General features: G+C 48.6%; 3 protein-coding genes across 4 annotated transcripts; 1 reads left to right on the top strand and 2 right to left on the bottom strand.

Annotated features, from left to right (window-relative positions):
* Positions 1–676: 676 nt before the first annotated feature.
* RRP8 (ribosomal RNA processing 8) lies at positions 677–14,386 on the bottom strand. The gene is made up of 7 exons (XM_065943779.1): positions 14,197–14,386; positions 12,672–13,041; positions 11,986–12,445; positions 11,766–11,895; positions 11,529–11,635; positions 11,348–11,444; positions 677–11,120 (listed from the first exon to the last, which is right to left on the bottom strand). The coding sequence occupies exons 1-7, from the start codon at positions 14,293–14,295 to the stop codon at positions 11,001–11,003; spliced, it is 1,383 nt and encodes a 460-aa protein (XP_065799851.1). The 5' UTR covers positions 14,296–14,386; the 3' UTR covers positions 677–11,000.
* A 122-nt stretch (positions 14,387–14,508) lies between these two features.
* ILK (integrin linked kinase) lies at positions 14,509–21,391 on the top strand. Of its 2 annotated transcripts, none has more exons than XM_065944699.1 (13): positions 14,509–14,610; positions 15,090–15,202; positions 18,611–18,776; positions 18,941–19,036; positions 19,213–19,309; positions 19,401–19,484; positions 19,584–19,669; positions 19,798–19,907; positions 20,018–20,145; positions 20,241–20,362; positions 20,458–20,557; positions 20,665–20,795; positions 20,979–21,391. In XM_065944699.1, the coding sequence occupies exons 2-13, from the start codon at positions 15,114–15,116 to the stop codon at positions 21,126–21,128; spliced, it is 1,359 nt and encodes a 452-aa protein (XP_065800771.1). In that variant the 5' UTR covers positions 14,509–14,610; positions 15,090–15,113; the 3' UTR covers positions 21,129–21,391. The 2 variants fall into 2 exon arrangements, with proteins under 2 accessions (XP_065800771.1, XP_065800772.1); XM_065944700.1 differs by having other exon boundaries at positions 14,526–14,610; positions 15,024–15,202.
* TAF10 (TATA-box binding protein associated factor 10) lies at positions 21,363–22,772 on the bottom strand. Its single transcript, XM_065944701.1, has 5 exons — positions 22,508–22,772; positions 22,215–22,369; positions 21,917–21,981; positions 21,713–21,827; positions 21,363–21,529 (listed from the first exon to the last, which is right to left on the bottom strand). The coding sequence occupies exons 1-5, from the start codon at positions 22,737–22,739 to the stop codon at positions 21,440–21,442; spliced, it is 657 nt and encodes a 218-aa protein (XP_065800773.1). The 5' UTR covers positions 22,740–22,772; the 3' UTR covers positions 21,363–21,439.
* Positions 22,773–24,121: the final 1,349 nt, after the last annotated feature.

Genomic DNA, 24,121 nt, shown 5'->3' on the forward strand with positions numbered 1-24,121 from the left:
TTCTAAACATATACACACTGGAACACTAAACAGATGTTGGATGCAAGTATGTACTATCAGGGATACAGTATTAAGACAGAAAAGTCCTTGCTCCCTTGGATACACAATGACTATATAAATAAATAAACATGTAATCTAAAAGGTGATGGTAAGTTCCTTGAAGAAACACTAAGCATGGTTAAGGCAGCAGAAAGTACTGGGAGGAAATATAAGACGTATTGGTTAGAGACAAAGATAATCTGATAGACTGACATTTGAACAGAGACCTGAATACAGTGTGGAAGTGGGCCATAAAGATATCTGTGGAAATAATATTCCAGGTAGATGAAATAGTACAATGGCAGGGGCATACCCAGAATATTCAAATAAATAGCAAAATGGACAGTGTGGCTGGAAGGGTGTGTGTAAAAGGGGGTGAGTGTTCAAGAGATATTGGGAATCCAAACAAGACAGGGCCTTTTTAGCTACAGTAAGAACTCTGGGCTATAAGTCATTAGAACATTTGAAGAAGGTATTAAAAGTGAGTTATAGTACACAGAGCAACATGAGAAGAACTTAAAAACACTGCATTGTGTGGGAAAAGGAAGATTTATAGGAAGATATCATTTATGTTCACTCATGAGCACAGATTAAAAAGCCCTATACAAAATATTATCAAACTGATTTCACCAATATGTAAAACAGGTAAAATCAACGAAGCTGATTTTATTCCAAAAACTTAAGGTTGATTTCACATATAAAATAAATAAATCTTTTATTTGCTACACTGACAGAATTTTTAAAAATATATGATCATCTCAATTCAGAAGCAGCATTTGACAAAATTCCAAATTTGATTCATAATACAAGTAATAGCAAGTAGAGCATATTATTAATCTGAGGACCATTAATCAGAATCTCACTTTAAATATCACACCCAGTGATGAAACACCAAAAGTTCTTCTTTCAAGTTTGAGAATGATTCAAAGATTTCTACCAAAATCACTTGAACATAGTGATGGACCTCTTGGAGTACATCATGGATAAGAATAAATGATACAGAATTAGAAAGCATGAAATAAACTGATATGATAATCACACATTATGAGGATAATATTTGCAGAAAATAAAAAGAATACAGATAAATTACTAAAGTAAGTGAGGTTACTTTGCATGGGTGCTGCTCCCTGGTCAACATACAAAAAATTGGTTGTATTTCAGCCAGGTGGCGCTAGTGGTAAAGAACACTCCTGCCAATGCAGGAGATATAAGAGATGTGGGTTTGATCCTTGGGTCAGGAAGATCCCCTGGAGAAGGAAATGGCAACCCACTCCAGTATTCCTGCCTGAAGAATCCCATGGACAGAGGAGCCTGGTGCACAGTCCATGGGGATGCAAAGAGTTGGACATGACTGAGCAACTAAACAGCTCAACTAGTAAGACTATAAAGAAAAGCAAGGAAATCAATGTCATGGAAGCCTGGATGGTGGCAATTCTGTAATGTTGAGAGAAGAAAGCTGCTCACGTTTGGGAGGCGACACAAAAGAGGCTATTGGGTGTGGTCAGCACTTGGTTTCTCAGTCTAGATGGTGCCTACCTGGGCGCTGGCCTTGTGATAAAACATTAGGCTTAACATTTTTGTTTACTTTTCTTTATGGCCCTGTTTTGTTTACTTTTCTGATGCGTTCGATTAAAAGGGATTTTAAAGAAAGATCACTAGTCACTGGCTGAAAAAGATAGAAATTTATTTCTCACTCATGAGACATCCAAAACAGATGCTCCAAATTGGTGGGTGGCTGTCCTCTAAGTGATGTTCAGGCTCCTTCCATCTTCTGGCTCTTTCAAGGTGTAGCTTTCAAGGTTGTATGCTCAAAGGCCAAATTGGAAATAACATGGGGGACCGTGCATAGGAAAATTTAAGGACCCAGGTCGTAGGAGTAGCACACCTTAGTTCTACTATCATTCACTTGATCACACTTAAGAATAAGGGAAGCTGGGAAAGAGTCCAGCTGATTTCCCACAAAGAAGAAAGTGGCTGTGAGGATCAGCTGGCAGTCTCTGCAAAAACACACATATACCAAAACCACCATCTATTTTGCCAAGGATACACAGGCGTCCAGGGGAACACAACAAATATGTTGTGAAGCTATTAAGAGGAACTGAAGTATGAATCAGGAATAAAGGAAACAACAAAGAACAGGAGAGGGGCCCTTCATGAACCAATCCTAACAGTGCCATGAACTTAGAGGATAAACTCAATTCTCAGCATCACTCTATGTACTGACAAGAGTGAGGAAAAAAGTCAAGTAGCAATGGTGCCAGCAATGCCATCCTAACCATGATGACTCTAAAGTTGACCTTAGTTTTTGCAGCTGTTCATCCTCCCCTGGCTCCTGTCTGTTCTCTAAGCCTCACTCCCTGGACTTTCCATTAGTTCTCTGAGTAACTTATTGATATCCTTCCAATAATTTTTCCTCTTAACCATCAAAGCCAAGCTTGTACAAAGTAGATTTATTTTACCTATTGAACCTCCAGTACTAAGTTGAACTTTAGCCACTACAGTACGCATCCTTTTGTCCTTGGCTTCGACGCAAATGCTGCTGCAGAAAGCCAACATCTAAACCTGCCTCTGGCAACAGCCAAGTAACAGGAACATGACACTTACCTCCCAAATCTCAGAGTGCATATAATTGGGGGAACTTATTTTGTACGCAGAACCCTAAACTGTAAGGGTTTTAATTTATCGAGATGGCAAAGAATTTGAGGCAACCAGGAGAATGGATAAGCTTACTATGGTGGATGCTTATTAGGAGATACTTCAGAGCTGACAGAAACAACAATCTAGATGTATGAGCAGCTATTAGTGCATGGAATGCTCTGGTTATTTATCTATTTTCTTTTGGCTTCTGCACTCTCTGTATCTCCCTCTGCACCCCCCACATACACACTCTGGAGTTGTGTTGCTGCAGCTGTGACTCTGCAAACTGTATTTCCAAGAATCCACTGCCAGGTGGTTCCATCAGGTTCTGCCAAAGAGGTGCCATAAAGGGAAACTGAAAGTGAAACACAGCGGGGAGGGTCTTCATTCCTGTTTTCCAGCTGCTGTTACAGTACTTCAGCTGCAGAAAGTTGGCTCTGGCTACCGGCTTCTTCTGCACTCCGCAGCAGCTTTGCTACACTTAGGAGACACCAGCAGCAGATCAGTTTCCGGCGTGACGGCCAGAGAAGATTCAGACCGTGCACCCCCACCCTCAAGGCCATGTCCTTCCTCAAGGCCATGTCCTTCCTCAGAAGTCCAAGCACCAGGTTATGTGGAGGGAGCCTCCCCCACAAAAGTCTGAGTATTGACCAGTCAAAAGGGGCCACTTCTCTGAGCTCCTGGTTTTTGATAATCATATCATTTCTTCTGCTTGGTTTTCCCAGGCCTTTGGACATTATCTGATTTCTCCAGTTCTCAATTTTTAATTACATCAAGCATTTTCTTTTGACTCGGCTTTTGTCACTAGAAATCAATTCTCTGCATTAAATGTCCTCTATTTGAAACATTTAGTGTGGTTTCTCTTTCCTGACTGAGCCCTGATAGATACATGGATGGATATTAAAATTGTTTAAAAATACTTGCACAATAAAAGGATATTAAATAAAGGCCCTAGATATATCTATATAGTCACTAAGTCATGTCCAACGACCCCATGGACAATAGCCCACCCGGCTCCTCTGTCCATGAGATTTTCCAAGCAAGAATACTGGAGTGGGTTGCCATTTCCTTCTCCAGGGGATCCTGACCCAGGAATCAAACATGCAGCTCCTGCCACATCTCCCGCATTACAGGTGGATCCTTTAATGAAGAGCCACTGGGGAAGCCCAACACAGCATTTACTCTTAGATAATAAAGCTGATCCAGAGTTCACTAACCCTCCTACAATGAAGTTAGAAACATCAGCTTCATTGATGGGAATCTGGAGGAATACAGAGAACGTCCCCCTGAAAGGCAAAGAAGCAGTGCTGTTCCCTCTATCCTCAATCAGGTGAGCAGGGCTCTAAGAGGACCACTTGTAGTCATTTTGTATTCCCATGACAGGGAGAGACCTTATTCAGCATTACATTCTCTAGTGGGAGGGTTGCTGCAGTCAGAAACTTATAGCCCCAATTTCAACAAGGCCACTGTGGTGGAGGCTTGTTGGGGGAAAGTAACCCAAGACACTTGTGAGGGTCTGGGACCACAGAGAGAATGGAAAGGTCAGAGTCAGGCTAGCTGGGGCAGGGCGAGGGGAGGGGAGTCAGCTGCTAGTCAGGCTGTACTTCTGCCTTTTGGCAGGACAAACATGCAGAAGTCTCCTGGAGGCTCCCAGAAAGGTAACCACTCTTAAGATGTTTGCTGAGACCTCTCTCAGGAGGACTGCTGGCCAAGGTGAGGTTCTTTAGCACTAGGAGGCAATGGATACACTGTCAGGGTCAGAAGCTGAGGGGTGTGGCCTGAGTATCTTAAGGAGGGAACCAGAGCCAGTTAGTGCAAAAGTCCCTAAGGGGCATCGGGTGGCTTCAAAGAACCCCAGCACCTCACACACTGAACCAACATTTACATGCCTGTCTTAGTAGAACACACTGATAGAGCCAAACTAAACCAAAAGTTTAGCCCTTTTCCCTCTAATATACCCTTCCCCATCCCAATCCTAGAAGTGACAAAGGAGGTAAAGAATGAGTGAAATGAACAGAACCGTGAAGGTTTCCCCACCCCCACTGAGCTGGACGGAGAACGGCTTTGAACTGGAGGAGTTGCTGACAAGTCACTGAGATGTGGGAAGGGGTGGGGAAGACAAATGTAATTAAAATGTTAGTATTTCAGACTGATCTCAGTCATGTTCTAGGGAATAATGGAACATATTTACACCAGAGTATTAACAATGTAGAAGGACCCTTGAAGTAAGACCAAAAAGACAGGGGCTGTGGCAATCTGTGAGATTCCTGAGAAGGCTAAATAAGTAGGGTGTTTCCGATTAATCAAATCACAAGGTGTCTCTTGTGACCATGAGAATCAAGAGACCAAGAGAACCACACAGACCTAACTGCTAAGATCCTTGAATTCCTGAGTCAATGCCAACAACCATCAGGTTTCTAATTTTATGAGATGAAAAATCTAACTTGAGATATTCTTTAGGAGGATTTTTTTTGGGGGGGAGGGGGCTCACAATCAAAATGTAACTAATAAAATCAATCTCTCAATTTCCTCATGTGGGCAATTTTTCCCCAATTAGGAGTTGAATTCATAGGACAAGGGATAGTATAAACTAGCATCTGGTAAAATAATTAAATGCCTGAAGCACCCTGAAGGAAACACGGGTTTCCTTGTTTTGTGATCAAGACTAAGGTGGACAGGATGTCCAGAGAAGATATATTAGCCAGGGAATATAATGCTAACGACTGTAACAGTCCCCAAACTCACTAAATTAATGCAAAAGAGGTTATTCCTTGTCAAAACCAATGTGGATGTTCTTGGTCAAGCAATTTTCCTCTAAACCCAGGATCAAACATCCAGAGGTCTAGTCTCTGACTCCATCTTCAAAACATCTGCTTCAGAACATCTGCCTTGAAAGGTAGATGAAGGGGTGGAGAATATCCTTCTCCACCCAAAGAGAAGGTTCACCCACTCTTTAACTGCCCTGTCTGGTAGTGAAACATCACTTCTACTTACTTTCCATTGGGAAGGACTATGCACACAGCCTCACCTTGAGGCAAGAAGCTGGGGAATGTAATTTAACTGTGTGTCTCGGAAAAGGACATTCTGGTGAGATCTAGCCTGTTTTTTTTCCTATAGAAAATGGGATGCTAGTGTGAAGATCTGGAAGATGAAAATGAACTCACCAGGGAAAAGTGCCCTGGGAAGACGAAGTGGCACATTTTAAAGACCCAGAAGTAGAAACGGCTTGGAACGCTTGAGGAATGAAAAGAAAGCCTATGGGGCTAGAGTTTTTCATGTGGAAGGAGTGGATTAAGATGCAGTTGGAGAGGGAAGCCTGGGCAAGATCACTTAGGCCCTGGAAAGGAGTCTGCCTTTCGTTCTCAGAGCAGTGAGAATCTATTGAAGAGTTTTAAGCAGAGAAGTGACATATCTGACTTACATTTTAAAAAGGCTCACCTTGGCTGTGCGGCAAATGAATTGCTCTGGGAACAGGAGTGGAAGCAGCTGGACTGGTAATGTGGTGACTGTAGAAGTCCGAACCAGGTGGCCAGCCTGGGAAGTCACCGGGGATGGAGGATAACCTAGTTAGAGGTCTCTGTGAAAATCTGTAAAGGCCTTTGTGCAATTATGTAAGTGGTTGAGTGACTGGAGCTGAGCTGTGTCTCCGCCAAGATCACGTTGTTTCTTTGGGAACTGTGTTCCCTTAGGACTGTGTTACAAGAACAAAAGCTGGAGCGTACCAGTGACTGCAGGGGTAATCAACCTCTAAAACGGATGCTGAGGAAGCATGAGCCCAGACTGCTATCCAAACCCAACTTTATTCTTGTCTCCCACCACCCCTCCGACCTTTCTTCATTCAGAGAAAAGCTGTGGCAAGCCTGTGCCTTATGGCTCATTCTCAGTTCACATATTCTTAGGATCAGTATAAGATACAAACCCAATCTCAAGTGATTACAACATCTAATCCTACGTAACAATAAATAATCTGCACCTCTCTGGCTTTAGCTGTTTTCACCTCTCAGCTCTGTCCCACTAGTCAAGAAGCCTGCACTGGAGAAGGGGGTGGGGGATGATCTCTAGGCTCTCTTCTCATCTCCTTTGCACCTAATAGCTGCTGACTGCTCTGGGCCCAACTGCAGAGAAAGAAGGGGATAAGATAGCTTTTGCCTAGTTGGATATTTCTGGGTCCCATGGGCCTCACAGATTTAAAGGGGGCATCTTGCTGTCCTTTTTCTGCAGTCCCCTTTACCCTGGTGGGTGCAGCTTTATTCTGGGTGGTATCCTACAATTCCCTCCTTAGTCCAGATGGCACACTCTTAACTTCTCTGTGCTTCCTTACCTCTTCAATGGTCCTACTGGACAGCACTCTAGACCACCCGTTGCTTCCCCTGCTACAAGGTGCACAGGATACACTCCTGCATGGTTCGCCTCAGCAAATTCTAGGAACACAGACCAATGCAAAAGCAGCAGCACGCCCCTGGCTCCACCACTGAAAGTGAGCCTCTGTTTGCCCTCTGCATTTCCAGGGCAGGAGTCAGACTCCAGGTGTACCATTTCTTGGCGTTAGGAATAAATACCTCAAGCTTCCTGAATGCTCCCAGTGGAGTCTCCAGTTAAGACTCTTTCCCACTCCCATTTACCTCTTACTATGACTGCCACTCCATCCTATTCTCAAATTGTTCCTTAAACTGATCTCATTGTTCCTTAAACAGCTGGTATGCTGCTTTTTCTTAAGGGAGCATACACAGTTCTTTCTTCAGTCTAGGCTCTCAATATCAGACATCAGACACTGAAGCCCAGGTTTGAACAAGAGATGGTCCTGAAGCTGATAATGGAGCAGTGATGATCCAGACTCAGAAGCCCTGCTTTCAGAATTGATGGAAAAGCAGGTGGAGGCTGGCCTGAGATAGGGGGAGTCAGGGGCCTGAGGCAGACCTAGCAAGATGTTTATTCAGGTGGCTGGAGCCAGAACAGACAAAGAAAAAATCCAAATTTTAAGTAAGGGAAGGAAAGCAAAAGAGAGAGGAAGGCAGACCCCAGCTGTCCTGTTGAGCATGATAACAAAACAGGAAAAACGAATCAAGATCTAGGAATATACCTAACAGCTGGGAGGAAGCAGAGCTAGGACGCTATAAAAGGTGATGTATGTTCTATAACGAGGCAGACGTCCTCAGACTTGATGGCTTGCCTCTCCGTTATCCCAAGAGGTTCCCACCCCATGAAGCTACCACAACAGTTGTATCCCCTATAGTCCCCAGAGAATCCCGGTAAGTTGGAGACGACTGTCAGGGTATTGTCTTGGCTGCCTGGCAGCCAGCTCCACTCACCAGCCTCACATCATCTCCCAGATGGAAGTCTCTCGAGTAGGCTGTGTGACTCTCTGTCCTTCTGAATTCACGCTATCCGGCCTCTCCTACTCTGTCTGCAGATTTCCTGATTCTGCCCCCTTCTTCAAGACACTGGCACTGTTCCATGCTAACTTCTATCATCATCTTGGAGAACTTCAAAGTCCATGCAGACCCACTCCCAATATCTGAGCCCCCCATGCAATACTCAACCTCCAGGCAACCTCCTGTGCACTCCTCTCAGGCACTCACTCCTATAACTACACTCTTAAACTTGGCCACTGCCTGGGGCTGCTTTGCTTACAGTATGAACTATTCAGACATTCCAGCTTCTGACCACAGCCTCCCATCTTTCTAGGTTACTTTTAAAATTACCCCCAGTGCAACTATCTACTCCAGTCTTCACTCCACTCGGTTGTTCTACAAAGTTCATGGCCCAGCATAGACATCACTAACTTGTGAATGGTCTGAAATGCCTTTGCTTGATTTCATTTCAATTGTGTGATAAGGTTTCAACTCTGGATGATCCCTTAGTACTCATTTTTCCTACAGGTACACCTAGATTCCTGAGCAGGCAGAGATAACCACACCATTGGGCCGACTGGTGTAACTATACATTCATGAATAATACCACTATAAATTTAAACCCCTCAACATTACGCAGAAATCCTCTCCCTGCCACAATCTGACCTTTCTCTCATTTCAACAGACCTTTCAAGAACATCTAACAGCACTAAAACCTTCCCATTCCTTCCACATTAAGAAATCCACTCTCCTGGTTTTACTCCATCTCTGGCCCCACCTTCTCTTGTCAGCTTTACTGGTTCATTTTCCTTTACTTATCCATTAAACGCTCCTCAGAGTTCTCTTCCAAGCCATTTTCTCTTCTCGTTATCTTACTCTGGATATCTTATCTATTACGATGACTTGAATTACCTCCCCTGGCTGCTGAGTTTATGTCCCGCTTCCAAATGAACATCTAGGTACCAAAATCCCAACATTTTGAATGGCATCAACAGTGCAGTTGCTTAAGCCAGAAACCCAAGATCTGCTTCAGATTCCTTTCTCTCACCAAGCCTCAATGTCCCACCAGTTCTACCAACTGAAGTTCTCCCGCCTGCCCACTCCTTGCACCGTCACTAGTGACCTCATCATGTGGCCAAACCTGGGTTCCTGCAATGACCCCTGCTTCTCACTGGTCCACGAACCCTGTCATCTCTATCACCTCCTTGGATGGATCTCAAATGACCAGCCCTGGAAATACAAAGATAAATATGAGCTGAGAAGACTGCAGCCTAATGCACAAAACAATTGCCACACAGTATTTAAATGTTGCAGTTGACCTCTTCCTGTAGTGCTCTGAGAATGCAGATAAAGAAATTAGTTCTGCTTTGGGAGCAATGGAGTAGGAAACAACTAGGCTGTCTGGAAGGATGAGTAAGACTCAGCTAGTCAGATGAGTACTCAGCAGCAAGAAGCATGTGAAAAGGTACTGAACAGTGTCTGCTGGATGGTTCGCAGCCCAGCTTCCAAACACGCCCTCTGGCCTGCACAACCTGCCTCAAAACACCCCCTTACTGGAGGCGCTCAACTGGTGCAGAGTCCTGGATCCTGTGTGCCAGTGGTTCCTCTCAGTTCTTGCTCTTGCAAATAAGTTTTTACCGTTTGAGCCACCAGGGGAGCCCTTAGAAATAGGTAGAAGGGACTGTATCTTTATACCTGGGCCCATGGCAGATGCCTTTTAGGCCAAGGACTTGTCATCCCAGTCATCTTCTCCCAGAACTAGTCGTCTCTGCCCATAGTTTGGCCTAGGATGTGCTGATCTGGGCCCACTGTGAGGCAGAAACAACAGACACACTCTTCTGCCAATCCCCACCCCAAATGGCATCAATCAGTTGTGATTTATGGAGACCCAGCTCCCACATCACCCCCACTCAAAAAACTGCTCACAGTCTATTAAGAATCTCTAAAAATCTCATAAAATAAGGCTGTTGAAAGGCTTATCTTGAGCTCTTCCAGAGTCTTCCTCAATCAACAAATTCATCCTTTACTCTTCAACCCCTAATCCTGCTTAGGGTAGGTCTTCAGAAACAGTAAGGCTTGCAACACACAACAGCCATAGCAACAGTTACTGAGCACCTCCTATGTGCCCTGCCTTGGCTACAGATTTCCTCATTAACCCATACAACAATTCTATGAGACAGTTATTCTATCATTTACCAAATGAGTAGCTGAACATTCAAAGAGTAAAACGCTCTCGGCAGTCAACAGCAGGCCTACCTGATTCCAATATCTGTGCTCTCAGCCAGACAAACACCAGGGCCCAACAGAACAACAGATGCTAGGAGGGTCAGGGCCATTCAGCTCCAAAGACAGAGATGACAATCAGGGGGAAGAAGTACTCAGCATAGCGACAATCAAACCATCTTGACCGAGAAGTCCAGATGATGGTGGACGAGAGACAAGTTGCCTCCGCTGATGTGAAGGCTGCTGCACTTGCTCTAGAGCCAAGCTGCCCTAGAGCCAAGGAGCAATGCCTGCCTGAGGCCTTCAAGGCCTGGGCAGACCAAAGCTGTAGAAGCTTTGGGTGAGCAGAGGGATCTGGTGTGCAGACAAGAAAATCATAACAGAGTGGAGATGCTAGGACAGAAAACTCATATGACTTCTGAGAGATGGAAACAGACACCAAACCCAGAGATGCCTTGAATGCCAAACCATGTAGTTTCCATGACACTGAGGGGATCCATAATTCCCACAAACTCCTGTGTTCTCACAATGAACTCCTTACTCTTTAGCTAGCCCAAACAACTTTATGCTTCCTAGAACCAAGAAGCCTTCATCACAGCAGGGTTGAGCCAAGAGTTTCATCACATTTTGTTCTTGAGATGGAGTAAGGGTGGTACCAGGTCCCGGGTCACAGCCTGGCTGGATACAGTCTTCAGAGCACTGAGTCTGGAGTTCTAGATTTGCCTCCCCATTCAAGGGGGGCTCCAAAGGTCACCTGCGCTTATAGAGACAAGGCTGAAGCTTCAGGCCTGAGAGCTGAGTCTTGGGCCCTACCCGAGGGGGCCCGGTCTTTTCAAAGTCAAACAAGAAGAAGTGGCTGTTGGTCAGATCCTAGGGACAGAAAAGACCCAGTGAGCTGTAAGTCCTCACCCCAGCTCTTCAAATCACCACCGTCCAGGCCCCACCCCTGCTCAGAAAGCTTCCCGGCTCTCTCCCACTACTCAAGCCTTCAAGGAGCAAATATCTGTGTCTGACAATGACCTCCTTCCTGAACACCGTTATAAGCCTGAAGGGCTACACATGTGACAAAAAGAGGACAGACTTCCTGGGGCCCTCACCTTGGAGATGACCTTGAAGCCCAGCTTGGTGACAGCCCCCAGAAAAGTCCGAACATCTTCAAAGCGGCTGCTGACCTCAGCCACTTTCAGGAGACCCCTGAGAAGGACGGAAAGTTCTGGCTGAGTACACCGACACGCGCATGTGCACACAGTCATGCATCTGTGTCTTGGGAGCACCCACCCTGGCTTCAGCACTCGATTTGCCTCCTCCAGGAAGTCTCTGATGTTGGTTCCCATCAGTGAAAGGCAGAACACAGCCACATCTACAGATTCATCCTCCAGAGGCACCTGTGGAGAGTGAGACTGTTGTACAAAGCACACATTATGGGAAGGAGAAAGCCAGTACTGAACGCTAGGGGTAGACACAAGGATGCAGGGTGGGCAGAGTGTGTTTACATGGAAGGAGAGAGGGGCTTACCTGGGCCATGTCACACACAGTGACCCGGGGGTCCAGAGAGGCCAAGTCAAAGCAGTGTACAGGGTTCCGGATGCTTGAAGCCAGGCGGCAGTCCCCACAGCCAAAGTCAGCCACCACCAGAGATGCAGGCCTGGGAATGGAAGGGAGGAAGAGCTCACTGGTCTGGTCTGAGCCTGGGACTGACACGCCTAGCTTCTCACAGCGCCCAGTTTTCACTAACCGCTGGCGAAGATCCCTGGCGATGCGGTCTACTGGCTGCAGTGGCCACTTCTTGACTTGGTTTTGGAAGCCACGGTGGTAGAGGAGAAAGGCCTCAGGGTCTTCCTGGAAGAGGCGCTGCGCAGCACTGCTGGGCCCTGAGTATAGCTGTTCATTGAGGTAGCGGAACCGGGCACCATCCAGACGCTGGGCCATTCGGGCTCGAAGAGCCTCTGCCCGGGCTCCGTGGCTGTCTGGACTGGGGGCAGAAGGCACCTCTGCCTCCTCTGCAGAGGCTGGGGCTGGGGCTGGGGCCTGCTCTGGTGGCTGAGATAGCCGAAACTTGTTCTTCTGTCTACGCTTGTTCTTCTGCCGGTTCCGCCATTGCTTGCGACTCAAGGTATGGGGAGGATTAGAGGAAGGGATCTCACAGGTTGGCTTGGTGGGGTCACTTGTAGCACGAGAATTCCAAGCTTTAGAATCTGAAGAAAGAGAGATGGAAAGGCATACTGGGGAGCAAGATGACCTGAATTCAGAGGTTTAGCACATCATCCTGGCCATACCCCTGTCCCTAAGACAGAAACTGTGGCCTATGTGAAAGTACCTCTTATTCCATAACCCCAAACCTAGTGGTGGCAGAGGAACTCTGTTATATGTAGGATCAGCTGATCCCCACACCCCCAGCCCTCAACGTCCCACATATACTACCTGTTTGGTCAACATTGTCCAGGGGTTGGGCAAGATTTGAAGGGATCTGTTTCCGGCATTTCCTCTCCTTTTTCTCTTCTTCAGCCACGTCACTGCCAAGAAGAGCCCCTCTGTGGCACTTCTTCCTTTCCACTTCCTCTTCCTTGGAGTCACTGCTAGATGGGCCCTGTTTATGACGCTTCTTCTTCCTTTTCTCCTCTACTTCGCTAGATGCACCAGTAAATGAGCCCCTTTTCAGGTGTTTCTTCTTTGTTTCCACTACCTCCTCCTCCTCCTCAGAGTCACTGCCAGGCAGGCTAGGGGGCTGCTGGGGAACAGATGCTACCTCCAGGGCCCGTAATGTGGCCAAGAGCTGGCGGCGGTTGGAGCCCTGGGGGAAAACAAGGGATGAAAGCAGGGGCGAGGAGAATGGATGGGGCCTAGGGCGTAAGAAGAGAGATGGCGACCTCATTCAGATGCTGGTTAGAGGCTTCTGGATTATTCCCAATCAACTTACCTAGCTTATCACGAAGACTGCTAGGGCCTGAAGAACTTTCAAAATCGCCACCCCAACCTTTGGGAGGCTGGAGAACAGAGAAACCACCCACCTCACTTTCTTCATTGTGTAGATGAGGTGATGGGGTTCCCAGAAAAACATTGTAGGGCCACAAGCTACAGGACCGAGGCTAGTGACCAGGAGTTCCAACCCTCAATTTCAGGTTTCTACCTCTAGCTAATACCTTTTAGTAAAAAGTAGGAAGAGTTTTGGAAATAAAAGTGACATGATCACACATGGGTGTATTAAAGATGCCTCTAGTTGTAGTGTAAAGAACTGAAAGGAAAAAAAAAAAACAACACTGAAGGGGACAAGCTGCAGACATAGGCCTGTTGTGGGGATTACAGCAATGGGTGAGGGGTTGAAGGGGAGGGAATAAAGCAGACAGGTTTCATGTCACAGGTTGACTGAAGGACAGAAAGAGCCTGAGCAAGTGCAGCAGCCCTCACATCGGCAGAGGCTTAAAGGAGGTCTGCTGTCTGGGAGGCCCTTCTGGACTGAAGTCCTACTGGACGGGTTACTCATCCTGGAGATTCTCTCGGTACTCCCTCAGCACCAGCTCCCTTTGAACAGTAGTACTACTGACAGCCCTCATTGTCATTCACTCTTGCTCTTTCCAATCTCCACAGGGCAACCAGTGACACTTTCAAAACGCGAATCTGAAGAAATCATTCCCCTGCTAAAACACTCCATTGGCTTCTATCTTTAACATGTGCAAATATTCTAACGTAGGCCTCCAATTTCTACCACACTGCCTCTCATTCTGTGTCATGCTCCCTTGCGCTCGGGTCTCTCCACATGCCTTTCCTCCCAAGAAACCTTCACTAATTTCTACTCACCAATTCTCTCTGTTCCAACGTCACTTTCTTTTGGAAGTTCCGGATTTGGGGAGGCTTCAGGCGGCCCCCCTCCCCCTAATTACACACGCTGCGCGCCCCAGCTCCGGAATCCAGCAGAGTCTGTTCTGAGTACCCCTGCGGGGCCACTCACCTTGATTTGAGAGGCTGCCGTGGGCCGAAGCCCTAAGGCTACAGACCCGAAGTCCGCGACTACAGGGGCCTCCTCGGCCCACTCCGGCTCCTCGAACATGGGGCTGGGGAGTGCAAGGTTGCGGGATCCACGAGCTTCTTCACGTGCAGACTGCGTCTCTAGGAATCAGACCGCTTAGAGACACCGGAACAGTGCAGGAAACCAAAGAGTGAGAGCTGAAGTGGCTAGAGCAGCCGGCGCAGTGCCGAAGACCATCGAGTTTAGACACTGGTGGGCTAGAAGGGCAAGGAAGGCGGGAGGGAGGGGCTGGGAGAAGGAGGCCCGCGCCGGCCAGAGAGGGCCAGGGGCGGGACCGAGCGGCGGGCGCGGCCGGACGGGAGTTCCCCCGAGAAGGCTCCTCTAGCCCGAGTCCCGGTGAGTGTGGGGGCACCCGTGCCCCCTCCCCAAGCCTCGACCTCTACCAGGCGGTCACCCCTCACTCCACCTACTCGGTTCCGAGTGTGGAACGAGGGCCATTCCCGGCTAGGACCTCCGATCGCCTCCTCCAGGCTATACGGCGCCTAAACTCCCTCCCCCCATCCCAAACCTCCCCCCCACCCCCCAAGCTCTGTTCGCGGGTAGGGTCTCTGTGCTTGCTCTCGTGACATCCCTTCGGGAGACACTACCTCCTAATCAACTCCTACTTCGCCCGATCCGCCTTTCCCTCGCGCTCAAGGGACACAGTCCAGGATCATCCCGCTGCCTCCCTAACAACTCCTTTCAGACATCCAGTAGCTGGGGACGCAGAGCCCAGACCCCCAGCCCAACACCACACTTCTCTCCTGTAGGGGACAAAGCCTGGGGCTCACCGACCCCCTAGATCCTTCTACAGTCCCCACACTTTCCCAATCTAGGGGACTCTGTGCCGGGACGCTGCTATGGACGACATTTTCACTCAGTGCCGGGAGGGCAACGCGGTTGCGGTCCGCCTGTGGCTGGACAACACGGAGAACGACCTCAACCAGGGGTGAGCTGGGGTGGCTGGGGGGCGAGAGGACGGGCAAAGTCATGCTCCTCTCCGCGATGTGGGGTGCTTATTTCTGGTGCGGGCGGCTAACTTTCCTATTCAGTGTGATGAGGGTTAGCACAGCCTGTCAGCGGGGCAGAGGGTCTCCACACCGGAAGCTGTTGTTTGAGCTTAATCTTGACTGAATAAGAATTTCACAGGCAGAGACTGCAGCGAACTTTTCTAACCTCAGTGAACCTCATGGGCAAAAGCTAGAGGGCAAGACACGGGAGCAGAGAGTGCCAGAAACTGTCCGGAGCTCCATATGGCTAGAGGAGAGAAAACCGCTGGGCTTCTGTGGGCTAAAGCTTTAAGCACAAGTGTAGAATGACAGAAGTTAAGACAGGAAAGGTCTGCAAGGGTCAGTCAGATCATGCAAGAGTATTTAGGCTATAATAATGTTTTTATTGCAAGGGCAAGGGTTTAGAGCCAGCCATGTAATGGTACGATGAGATTGTCCATTTGTTAAATGTCATCTTGGATGCTTTGTGAAGAGCAAGTGGTGATGTGAAGAGAGGCAACTAACTGCCTAGCCCATCTCAAGTGGTGATGGCTTAGACTAGAATTGGGGCAGGCAAAAAAGAAAAAGTGATCAAATTCCTTAAATCTTTCGAATAAAGAATTGGTGAGACTTGGTGTGGAAAGTGAGGAAGGTCAAAGTAGATCAGGGTTCTGGCTTGGGTAGATGGTGGTTCCTTTTATTTAGACTGACAAAGCTGAAGGGTGGTGAGTTCCACTCTGAACACATTTAAGTGACAATAAAGTGGAAATGTGGAGTAGGCTGCTGGATTTCAGGAGAGAGATCTGACTTGGAGACAAAGATTTGGGTGATATTAGCATGAAGATGGGCTTCCCAGGTGGCTCAGCAGTTAAGAATCTACTTGCCAGTGCAGGACCCGCAAGAGATGCAGGTTCAACCCCTGGGTCTGGAAGATTCCCTGGAGCCAGAAATGGCAACCCACTCCAGTATTCTTGCCTGAGAAATCCCATGGACAGAGGAACCTGGCAGGCTGGTCCTTGGGGTTGCAAAGTCAGACATGACTGAGTGTGTACACACACACAGTCTGGCAGGCTGGTCCATGGGGTTGCAAAGTCAGACATGACTGAGCATGTACATGCACACGCGCGCGCGCACACACACAGACACACACACATAGCATGTAGATGGCACCTGAAGAGGTGGATATGAAACGGGATGAGAAATCTACAAGACCAAAAAGGAGCAACTAGAGGTTGAAGAAGAAACAGGAAAATATGCTAGTAAGGCTTAAAGAAGTGAATGTTTCAATGAAAGGAGAGTGGTCAGTGGTACTCTAGACTGCTAAGAGTTCAAAGAACTTGAGTGCTAAAGTGTAACCATTGAATTTACAATTAATTATATATTTAATGATCTCTGTGAGAGCTGTTTCAGAGGAAAACAAGTGAAAAAACCAGCCTATACTTGGTTCCTTCATTTAAGGAGCTATACTGAACATGTACTGGGTGCTAGAAGTCCAGAATCAGACATAATGTTTGCCCTCAAGGCAGTGGTCTCCTGGGCAGGTTGAATGGGAGGTAGAGAAAGGGAACGTAGACAAGCTCTTTAAGGTTGACTGAGACAGGAAAGCAAGAAAAGCAGTAGTGATGCTGATTCAGGATGGTGGAACTTTTTTTAAGGTGAGGAGAAAATAGATTTTAGGTTTGAGAGTTAAGGATCACCTGTCACTTTCATCCAGGCTTTATGGGTCCCCATTAGACTCAATGCTATTTCTCTATAATTCACACTTGTTCCATTTTTTATATAATTCTTCAAACGGTACTCTGATAAAGACAGCACAGCTACTATTTTGTTGGTGGCATCATAAAGGGTAGGTAACTTTTTCCAATGAAGCTGGCATCTAGGAAGACTGCTGCCAAAAGGTGTATTAATGAAAGTGGTATTATGAGTGCTGTTAGTGAAAGTGGTGCAGGTATGATAGTGGATAGGCTTCAGGGCCCCAATTGGCTATATGCTGGATATGAAGTAAGGGTCAATTTCCTGCTGGTCTCTTTGGGATTAAAGTTCAGGCTCTGAGGTGATGTGAGCCTGGCAGTGGACAGAACCCTTGTGCCCATACTTTTGCTCTCAGGCTCTGGCCTTCTCTGGGGCCATAGACTTCCCGAGACTGATAAACTGGGGCACAAATTAAAGAACTGGGATGCAAAACTGACTGATAAGTAAGGGGTGGTGATTGCTTTAGGAAGAGGGAGGGGACTATCTCCCAGGAAAGCTTTTGGCTATCTTTGTGAACACATGAGGGCAGTTGTAGAGGGAAATCAGTAAGTTAAAGGTCACACCCACCACCCACTTTGGCTTTGGGGACATCTGGATGGTCTGGGGTGATCATACCCCTGCTCGGCTTCAGGCCCCGCCTAGAGCCCCCACACGGGAAGTGACCGCAGCACTAAGGCATCCGGAGGCTGACGGCCCAGACCACGGACCGCCCCCTTGCTCCGCCCCTTGGATCTGCGGCCCAGGACTGGAGGGAATTTCCTTTTATGGCCCCGGGCTGTCAGGCAGGCCTAGCTTCCACCCAGTTGTGGTTTTTTTGTTGTTGTTTGTACATTTCTTTAACTTTATAAAATAGAGTTCTTGGGAAAAGAAAAAAGTCAGGTACAGCTTTCTTTCTAATTAAGTCATTCTTATTTTCTTGTTTTCTGTATCTAGGGTTGCTTGAGTAGAATCCTGTCTTATGTGGCGGTATCTGCCTCATGAATGACTTACCCAAAGCATTTCTCTTTTTCATTATAAACCCCTGCAAACCATCATTTTAATTCCATTTCCTTTTTAGATTTTAATTTCAGTATCAGAACCAAAGCCAATCAGTAAGCTTGCTTCCTCTTCCATAAACTGTGGCTTTTCTTCGCAAAGCTTCCCTTCCTTCTTATTAACATGCACTGAACAGCTGCTGTCAGTTTTCAAGAAGCTTAGTCTAATAGACAAGACAGCCCATTTAACAGATTTTTACAATCTAGTGTGACAAGTACTGTATGTAGTAAGGCAGTGTACAAGATGTGGTGTAAACAGAAAGAACCAACAGATGTTGCCAAAGGGGTGCAGAGACCAGATGAAGAATGTTACCATTTCATGAGATAGAGCGTGCTAGGGAAGAAAAGCAAGACAGTGAATCATGGATTTGTTGGGATTTCAGGTAGTGGTTGGCTGGGTTTGAAACTCAGGGGAAGGTCTGGACTGGACAGCTTTGGGAATTGCTGGCATGAATGAGAATCAAAGTTCTAGAGGTAAGGCTTCCCAGGGAGAGTATGCAAAGTGAATATTAAGTTTTTCTGTGTCAAAGCCTTTGCCCACATCCCACTTCCAAATCAATGACCCTTGCGCCTTCCTCAAAGGGACGATCATGGCTTCTCCCCCTTGCACTGGGCCTGCCGAGAAGGCCGATCTGCTGTGGTCGAGATGCTGATCATGCGGGGGGCACGAATCAATGTGATGAACCGTGGGGATGATACCCCTCTGCACCTAGCAGCCAGTCATGGGCACCGTGATATTGTACAGAAGGTATGTATGAACCCCTTGACGCACATGCCTGGAAGTAAGACACAGGCACTATAACATAACGTACAAAGTATGTGTACTCATCTCCCTCCTTGCATGCCTCAGTACACTTCTCTCATTTGGGACTGACTGTACCTTCTACCTCTTTGTTTGGCCATGGGGACCAGCTGCTGCAGTACAAAGCTGACATCAATGCGGTGAATGAGCATGGGAATGTGCCCCTACACTATGCCTGTTTCTGGGGCCAAGATCAGGTGGCAGAGGTGAGTACTCAGGCCGAGCTCTGGGATGGGTGGGAAGTCTGAGCTTGAGTGGGAGACTGGAACCCTCAACCCATCCTGTGAGTACTGTCCTGGGTACAACATTCACAAGGTTTGTACTGCATCTGCATTCATGGTTAGTTGGGAATGCCCTCATCATAGCCATCTCTTAATTCTAGGACCTTGTGGCGAATGGGGCCCTTGTCAGCATCTGTAACAAGTATGGAGAGATGCCTGTGGACAAAGCCAAGGCACCCCTGAGAGAGCTGCTCCGAGGTCTGTCCCCACCCATCGCTTGTGTCGTCTTGTCCTCGCCTATCTCTTTCCGCACAACAGCTGAGGTCAAGACTTTGTCTTTCTTCCCCAGAGCGGGCAGAGAAGATGGGCCAGAATCTGAACCGTATTCCATACAAGGACACATTTTGGAAGGGGACTACCCGCACTCGGCCCCGTGAGTCAGCTGTGAGGGAAGGGGTGGTGAGAGAATAGTCCTGGACTCCTGGGGCTGGGAAAGAGGGAAGCTGGGTACCTGACCTGCCCACACTCTCAGGAAATGGGACTCTGAACAAACACTCCGGCATTGACTTCAAACAGCTCAACTTCCTGGCGAAGCTCAACGAGAATCACTCTGGAGAGGTAACTCCCCACCCCACCCAACCCCACCATATTACCTGTTGTGCACCTGTTTTAAGTTTCTCCTCCAGTTAGTGGGCAAGAAAACAGCGGCCTTAGTTAAAGCCTTCTAACCCTTATCTGTCCCTCAGCTATGGAAGGGCCGCTGGCAGGGCAATGACATTGTCGTGAAGATGCTGAAGGTTCGAGACTGGAGTACAAGGAAGAGCAGGGACTTCAATGAGGAGTGTCCCCGGCTCAGGTGGGGCAAGGCCTAAACTGGAAGCCTTGATTTCAAGGAACCCTGTCCAGCACCCAGAGGGAGATCTTTTATGCTGGATCTCAGCCAGGGACATTCTCTCCCTCTTCCAGGATCTTCTCACATCCCAATGTGCTCCCAGTGCTCGGTGCCTGTCAGTCTCCACCTGCTCCTCACCCCACCCTCATCACACACTGGATGCCATACGGATCCCTGTACAACGTGCTGCATGAAGGCACCAGTGAGTAGGGGGTGCCAAATCTCATTGTAGCAGGCTGTGGGGAAGGAAAGTCTGTGAGCTTCTCCAAATGATTTAACTTTTGCCTTCTCACTTAGATTTCGTTGTGGACCAGAGTCAGGCTGTGAAGTTTGCACTGGACATGGCAAGGGGCATGGCCTTCCTACACACACTAGAGCCCCTCATCCCACGACATGCACTCAACAGCCGTAGTGTAATGGTGAGATTACAACTTCACTCCCGGCCCACACCCCAGAGGTCCTTTCCCTAGAATAGGACTTACCTTCTTCCACACAACTATCTTCTCTTCCTCAGATTGATGAGGACATGACTGCTCGAATCAGTATGGCCGACGTCAAGTTCTCCTTCCAGTGCCCCGGGCGCATGTATGCACCTGCCTGGGTGGCTCCTGAAGGTGAGTGATGGCATTATGATGTGAGGCAGAGAAGGGGCAGCTCAGTAGTAATGGAAGGGAACAGAGACAGGACAAGCAGCTGGAACAGATAAGTCCTGTCCCTCCAGCTCTGCAAAAGAAGCCTGAAGACACAAACAGACGCTCAGCAGATATGTGGAGTTTTGCAGTGCTTCTGTGGGAACTGGTGACACGGGAGGTACCCTTTGCTGACCTCTCCAACATGGAAATTGGAATGAAGGTGAGAGCATAACTGGATATACTTGTGTTGGGGGAATTGTGGTGGTAGTGACAATAATTGTAGTGGAGCTGGACTCCTGCCACACTGATTCAAATATACAGAATCCTGTCCTGAGGGCTAGACGTCTCTCCTCACTTGAGACTCAAGTTCTGAGACTCACCTTGTTTTTCCTTGTGTCTGCAGGTGGCATTGGAAGGCCTTCGGCCTACCATCCCACCAGGCATTTCCCCCCACGTATGTAAACTCATGAAGATCTGCATGAATGAAGACCCTGCTAAGCGGCCCAAGTTTGACATGATTGTGCCTATCCTGGAGAAGATGCAGGACAAGTAGAGCTGGAAAGTACTTGTCTGAACTCCAGAGGTGTCAGGACACGGTTAGGGGAGTGCACCTCCCCAAAGCAGCAGGCCTCTGGTTGCCTCCCCTGCCACTAGTCATGGTACTACCCCAGCCATGGGGCCCATCCCCTGCCCCCATCCCTACCACTGTGGCCCCAAAAGGGAATGGGCTCAAAGCTTTGTCACTTGCCACACGGTGTCTCCCAGCATGGGAGGGATCAGCCCTGCCTGTCACAATAAAGTTTATTATGAAAACAGGCTGGTGTGGGGACAAGAGAACAGACAAGTACATTTAGATTGGGTGGCTCAGGTGAAGTAGTGCGGCTTCTTCACATTGATGCCATACTCGCTGAGGGCAGGGGTCAAGTCCTCCATGGTTAGAGTGTACTTGCGGTCCTGAGGGAAGAGGGAAGAGCACCAGCTGAACACAGGAATTCCAGATTTCAATCCCAGGCGGGTGACCCTGAGTAGGTCTTTCACCTCCCCTAAAGCTTAATTTCCCTCAAAGGGGTTTCAGGATAATTTAAGCCTCTGCTGCTGTAGGAGGTAATTACTGAATCAATGCGCCTCCCCTCACACCTTGCTCTTGCTTCGGGAGCTGCCAGAGGCTGTGCCCTTCATTTTGCAGTGCTGTAGGGCATCGTTGGCAATATCTGAGATGAATTTCTGGGCAGCTAGGGAGATGAGCCGAATTCTAGAGAGAAAAAAAATGGTATGAGAAGGGCATCGACAACAAACTCCACACAAGCACCCAACACTCTAACCTGCCCTGAGTTTACTCACATGCGTGGGTCGGAGGCCTCAAAGCCAGCACGGTTCAGGTAGTAACCAGTCACTGCATCAGGGATCTGAGAAATTAGACGACTAAGCGTTAGCCCTGTGTACTGCGGGGCTGAGAGTGGGGGTAGGGAAATGGAGGGCAGGCCTGGCTACCAGGAAGCTCCCAGTTTGGGTGGGCAGAAAGGGAAAATCACAAAAGCTAGGAAGGGAAATAAACACAAGAGGACGCTGCAAATCCAGGTGGTGTGGCAGAAGTTGGCATGACAGCGAGTCAGGAGCCTTGTTCAGGCGGGAAGCCCACCGTAGGCGTGTAATCCTCCAGCTGCATCAGGAAGTCCACTAGAGGCGTGCTGGACACCACCGGCTTCACCTCTCCGTTGGCCGCGCTTGGCAGCACGTAAACCCCGTTAGACATGGCCCCCTCCGGGGGCGCCGCGCCGCCAGTCGTCACCGGAGCTGAAGGAAAACCAGCAAACTGAGACACGGAGGTGGGAGGCTCGAGGGCCCCGCTAGGTCTGCCTTACCCTCTGCCCTCACCCGCCGCTGGGACCAGCCCAAAGCGCGGCCCTCGCCCTCATCCGTCCCGGCCCTCACCCGCCCCGCGCCGCTCGGCAGGCTCCCCGGCCCGCGCCGCCACGGCTCCAGTGCCCCCTGCTGCGGCTCCAGACCCAGGCCCCCCTGCTGTCCCCGCGGGGCTGGCCTTGTTCTCCGCGGCGGTGCCGGCGGGCAGCGCGGCGGGGGCCGAGACCGCTGGCGCCGGGCCCGGGGCCGAGGCGGCGGAGGCCGGCGCCGCCTCGGGGTCCGCGCCGGAGCCGCTGCAGCTCATCGGGCCGGTGGGAGAGGCGGCGAACAGAGCCGCTTCCGCTTCCGTTCACGTTACGCACACATTAGGGGTGACGTCACGCGCCCCCGACTCGTCCCTCCCACGCCACGTTCGCCCCTCCCTTAGGCCTCCTTCCTTTATTCCCGGCGCATCCAGCGGCTACGTGACAAAGCCCGGAGGGCGGAGACCAAGTGTTGCGGAATTGCGCTGGAGCGGACATTTCGCGTCCGGATTCGCGGTTCTCCAGTGTGGATCCGCTGGGGTGGGAACACTTCAATGTCGAGGGTTCAGTGTCTGTGGGTTTCGGCCCCTCACCCAGCCTGACGCCTAAAATCCTTGCTTTGAGGCTTATGGCCCCGACACCTCTCGACTGTTGGTCGCTTGCCAGTTTGCATCTTTTCTAGTTCCTTTATCCAGCCTTTTAAGGGTTTGTAGTGGAGTTGGAAAGATCCCCGCCAGCTGCCCAGAGTGAAGGTAACCTGACAGCTGACACAGTGCTGCTGCAGATGGGGAAGAGCGGTACAGTCCACCATCCGTATAGGTGGTGAGGGGTTGGTAGGATTGGTTCCAGGACTCCCCCCACTCCCAAGTCCCCAACCCATGTATGCCAAAATCCGTGGATGTTCAAGTCCGTTATATGAAATGGCATAGTATTTGCACTGTATACTCTAAATCATCTCTAGATTAGTTATAATATCCAATGCGATGTAAATAGTTTGCTGGTGCATGGTAAATTCAAGTTTCGTTTTTTATAATTGGAATTAAGAAAAAAATATCTTCAGTTCATGGTTGGGTGAATCTGTGGATGCAGAACCCGAGGATACAGAGGAATGGCTGTCTTTCAGTCTTAATAAACAACTTATGTAAAATCACGGCTAGTGAAAGAGTAGGGTTTTCAATGCAGCAAAAATTTATTTAATTTTTATTTGTCAGTCCTGAGCTAGGGTCTGCAAATACAGAGTTAAGTAGGACAAGGTTCTAGTCCTCCAGGCACCAGTGGTTTTGGAAGGGGAGACAGTTAAACTGGCCATTTCACCAATATATGGGAGTTAAAATAATGGAGGTAGACACAGGGTGTGCAGTGCAAGGGAGGAAGGGAACTAATAGTTGCTGCCTACATCAGTGTGTTAGGCATTCCATTAATTTTCTTCCACTTAATGATTTCCTAAATATTAGAGGCAGGTATCAATATCCTCACGTAACAGATGAGGAAAAAGTCTCAGAGAGTTGAACTTACTTGCCCCGCCTCTCTCTAGTCTCTATCAGAACCAAGAATCTAGGATTTTTCTGTCATACCCACGTCAACTAGCTTCAGGGAGCCAGAAGATTCACAAGAGGAGGTGAGCTGAGTCTTGAAAGAATTCTGGACCTCAACCAGGCACAAG

This window comes from Muntiacus reevesi, chromosome 9 (assembly GCF_963930625.1).
Source record: "Muntiacus reevesi chromosome 9, mMunRee1.1, whole genome shotgun sequence".
Taxonomy (NCBI): Eukaryota; Metazoa; Chordata; class Mammalia; order Artiodactyla; family Cervidae; genus Muntiacus; species Muntiacus reevesi.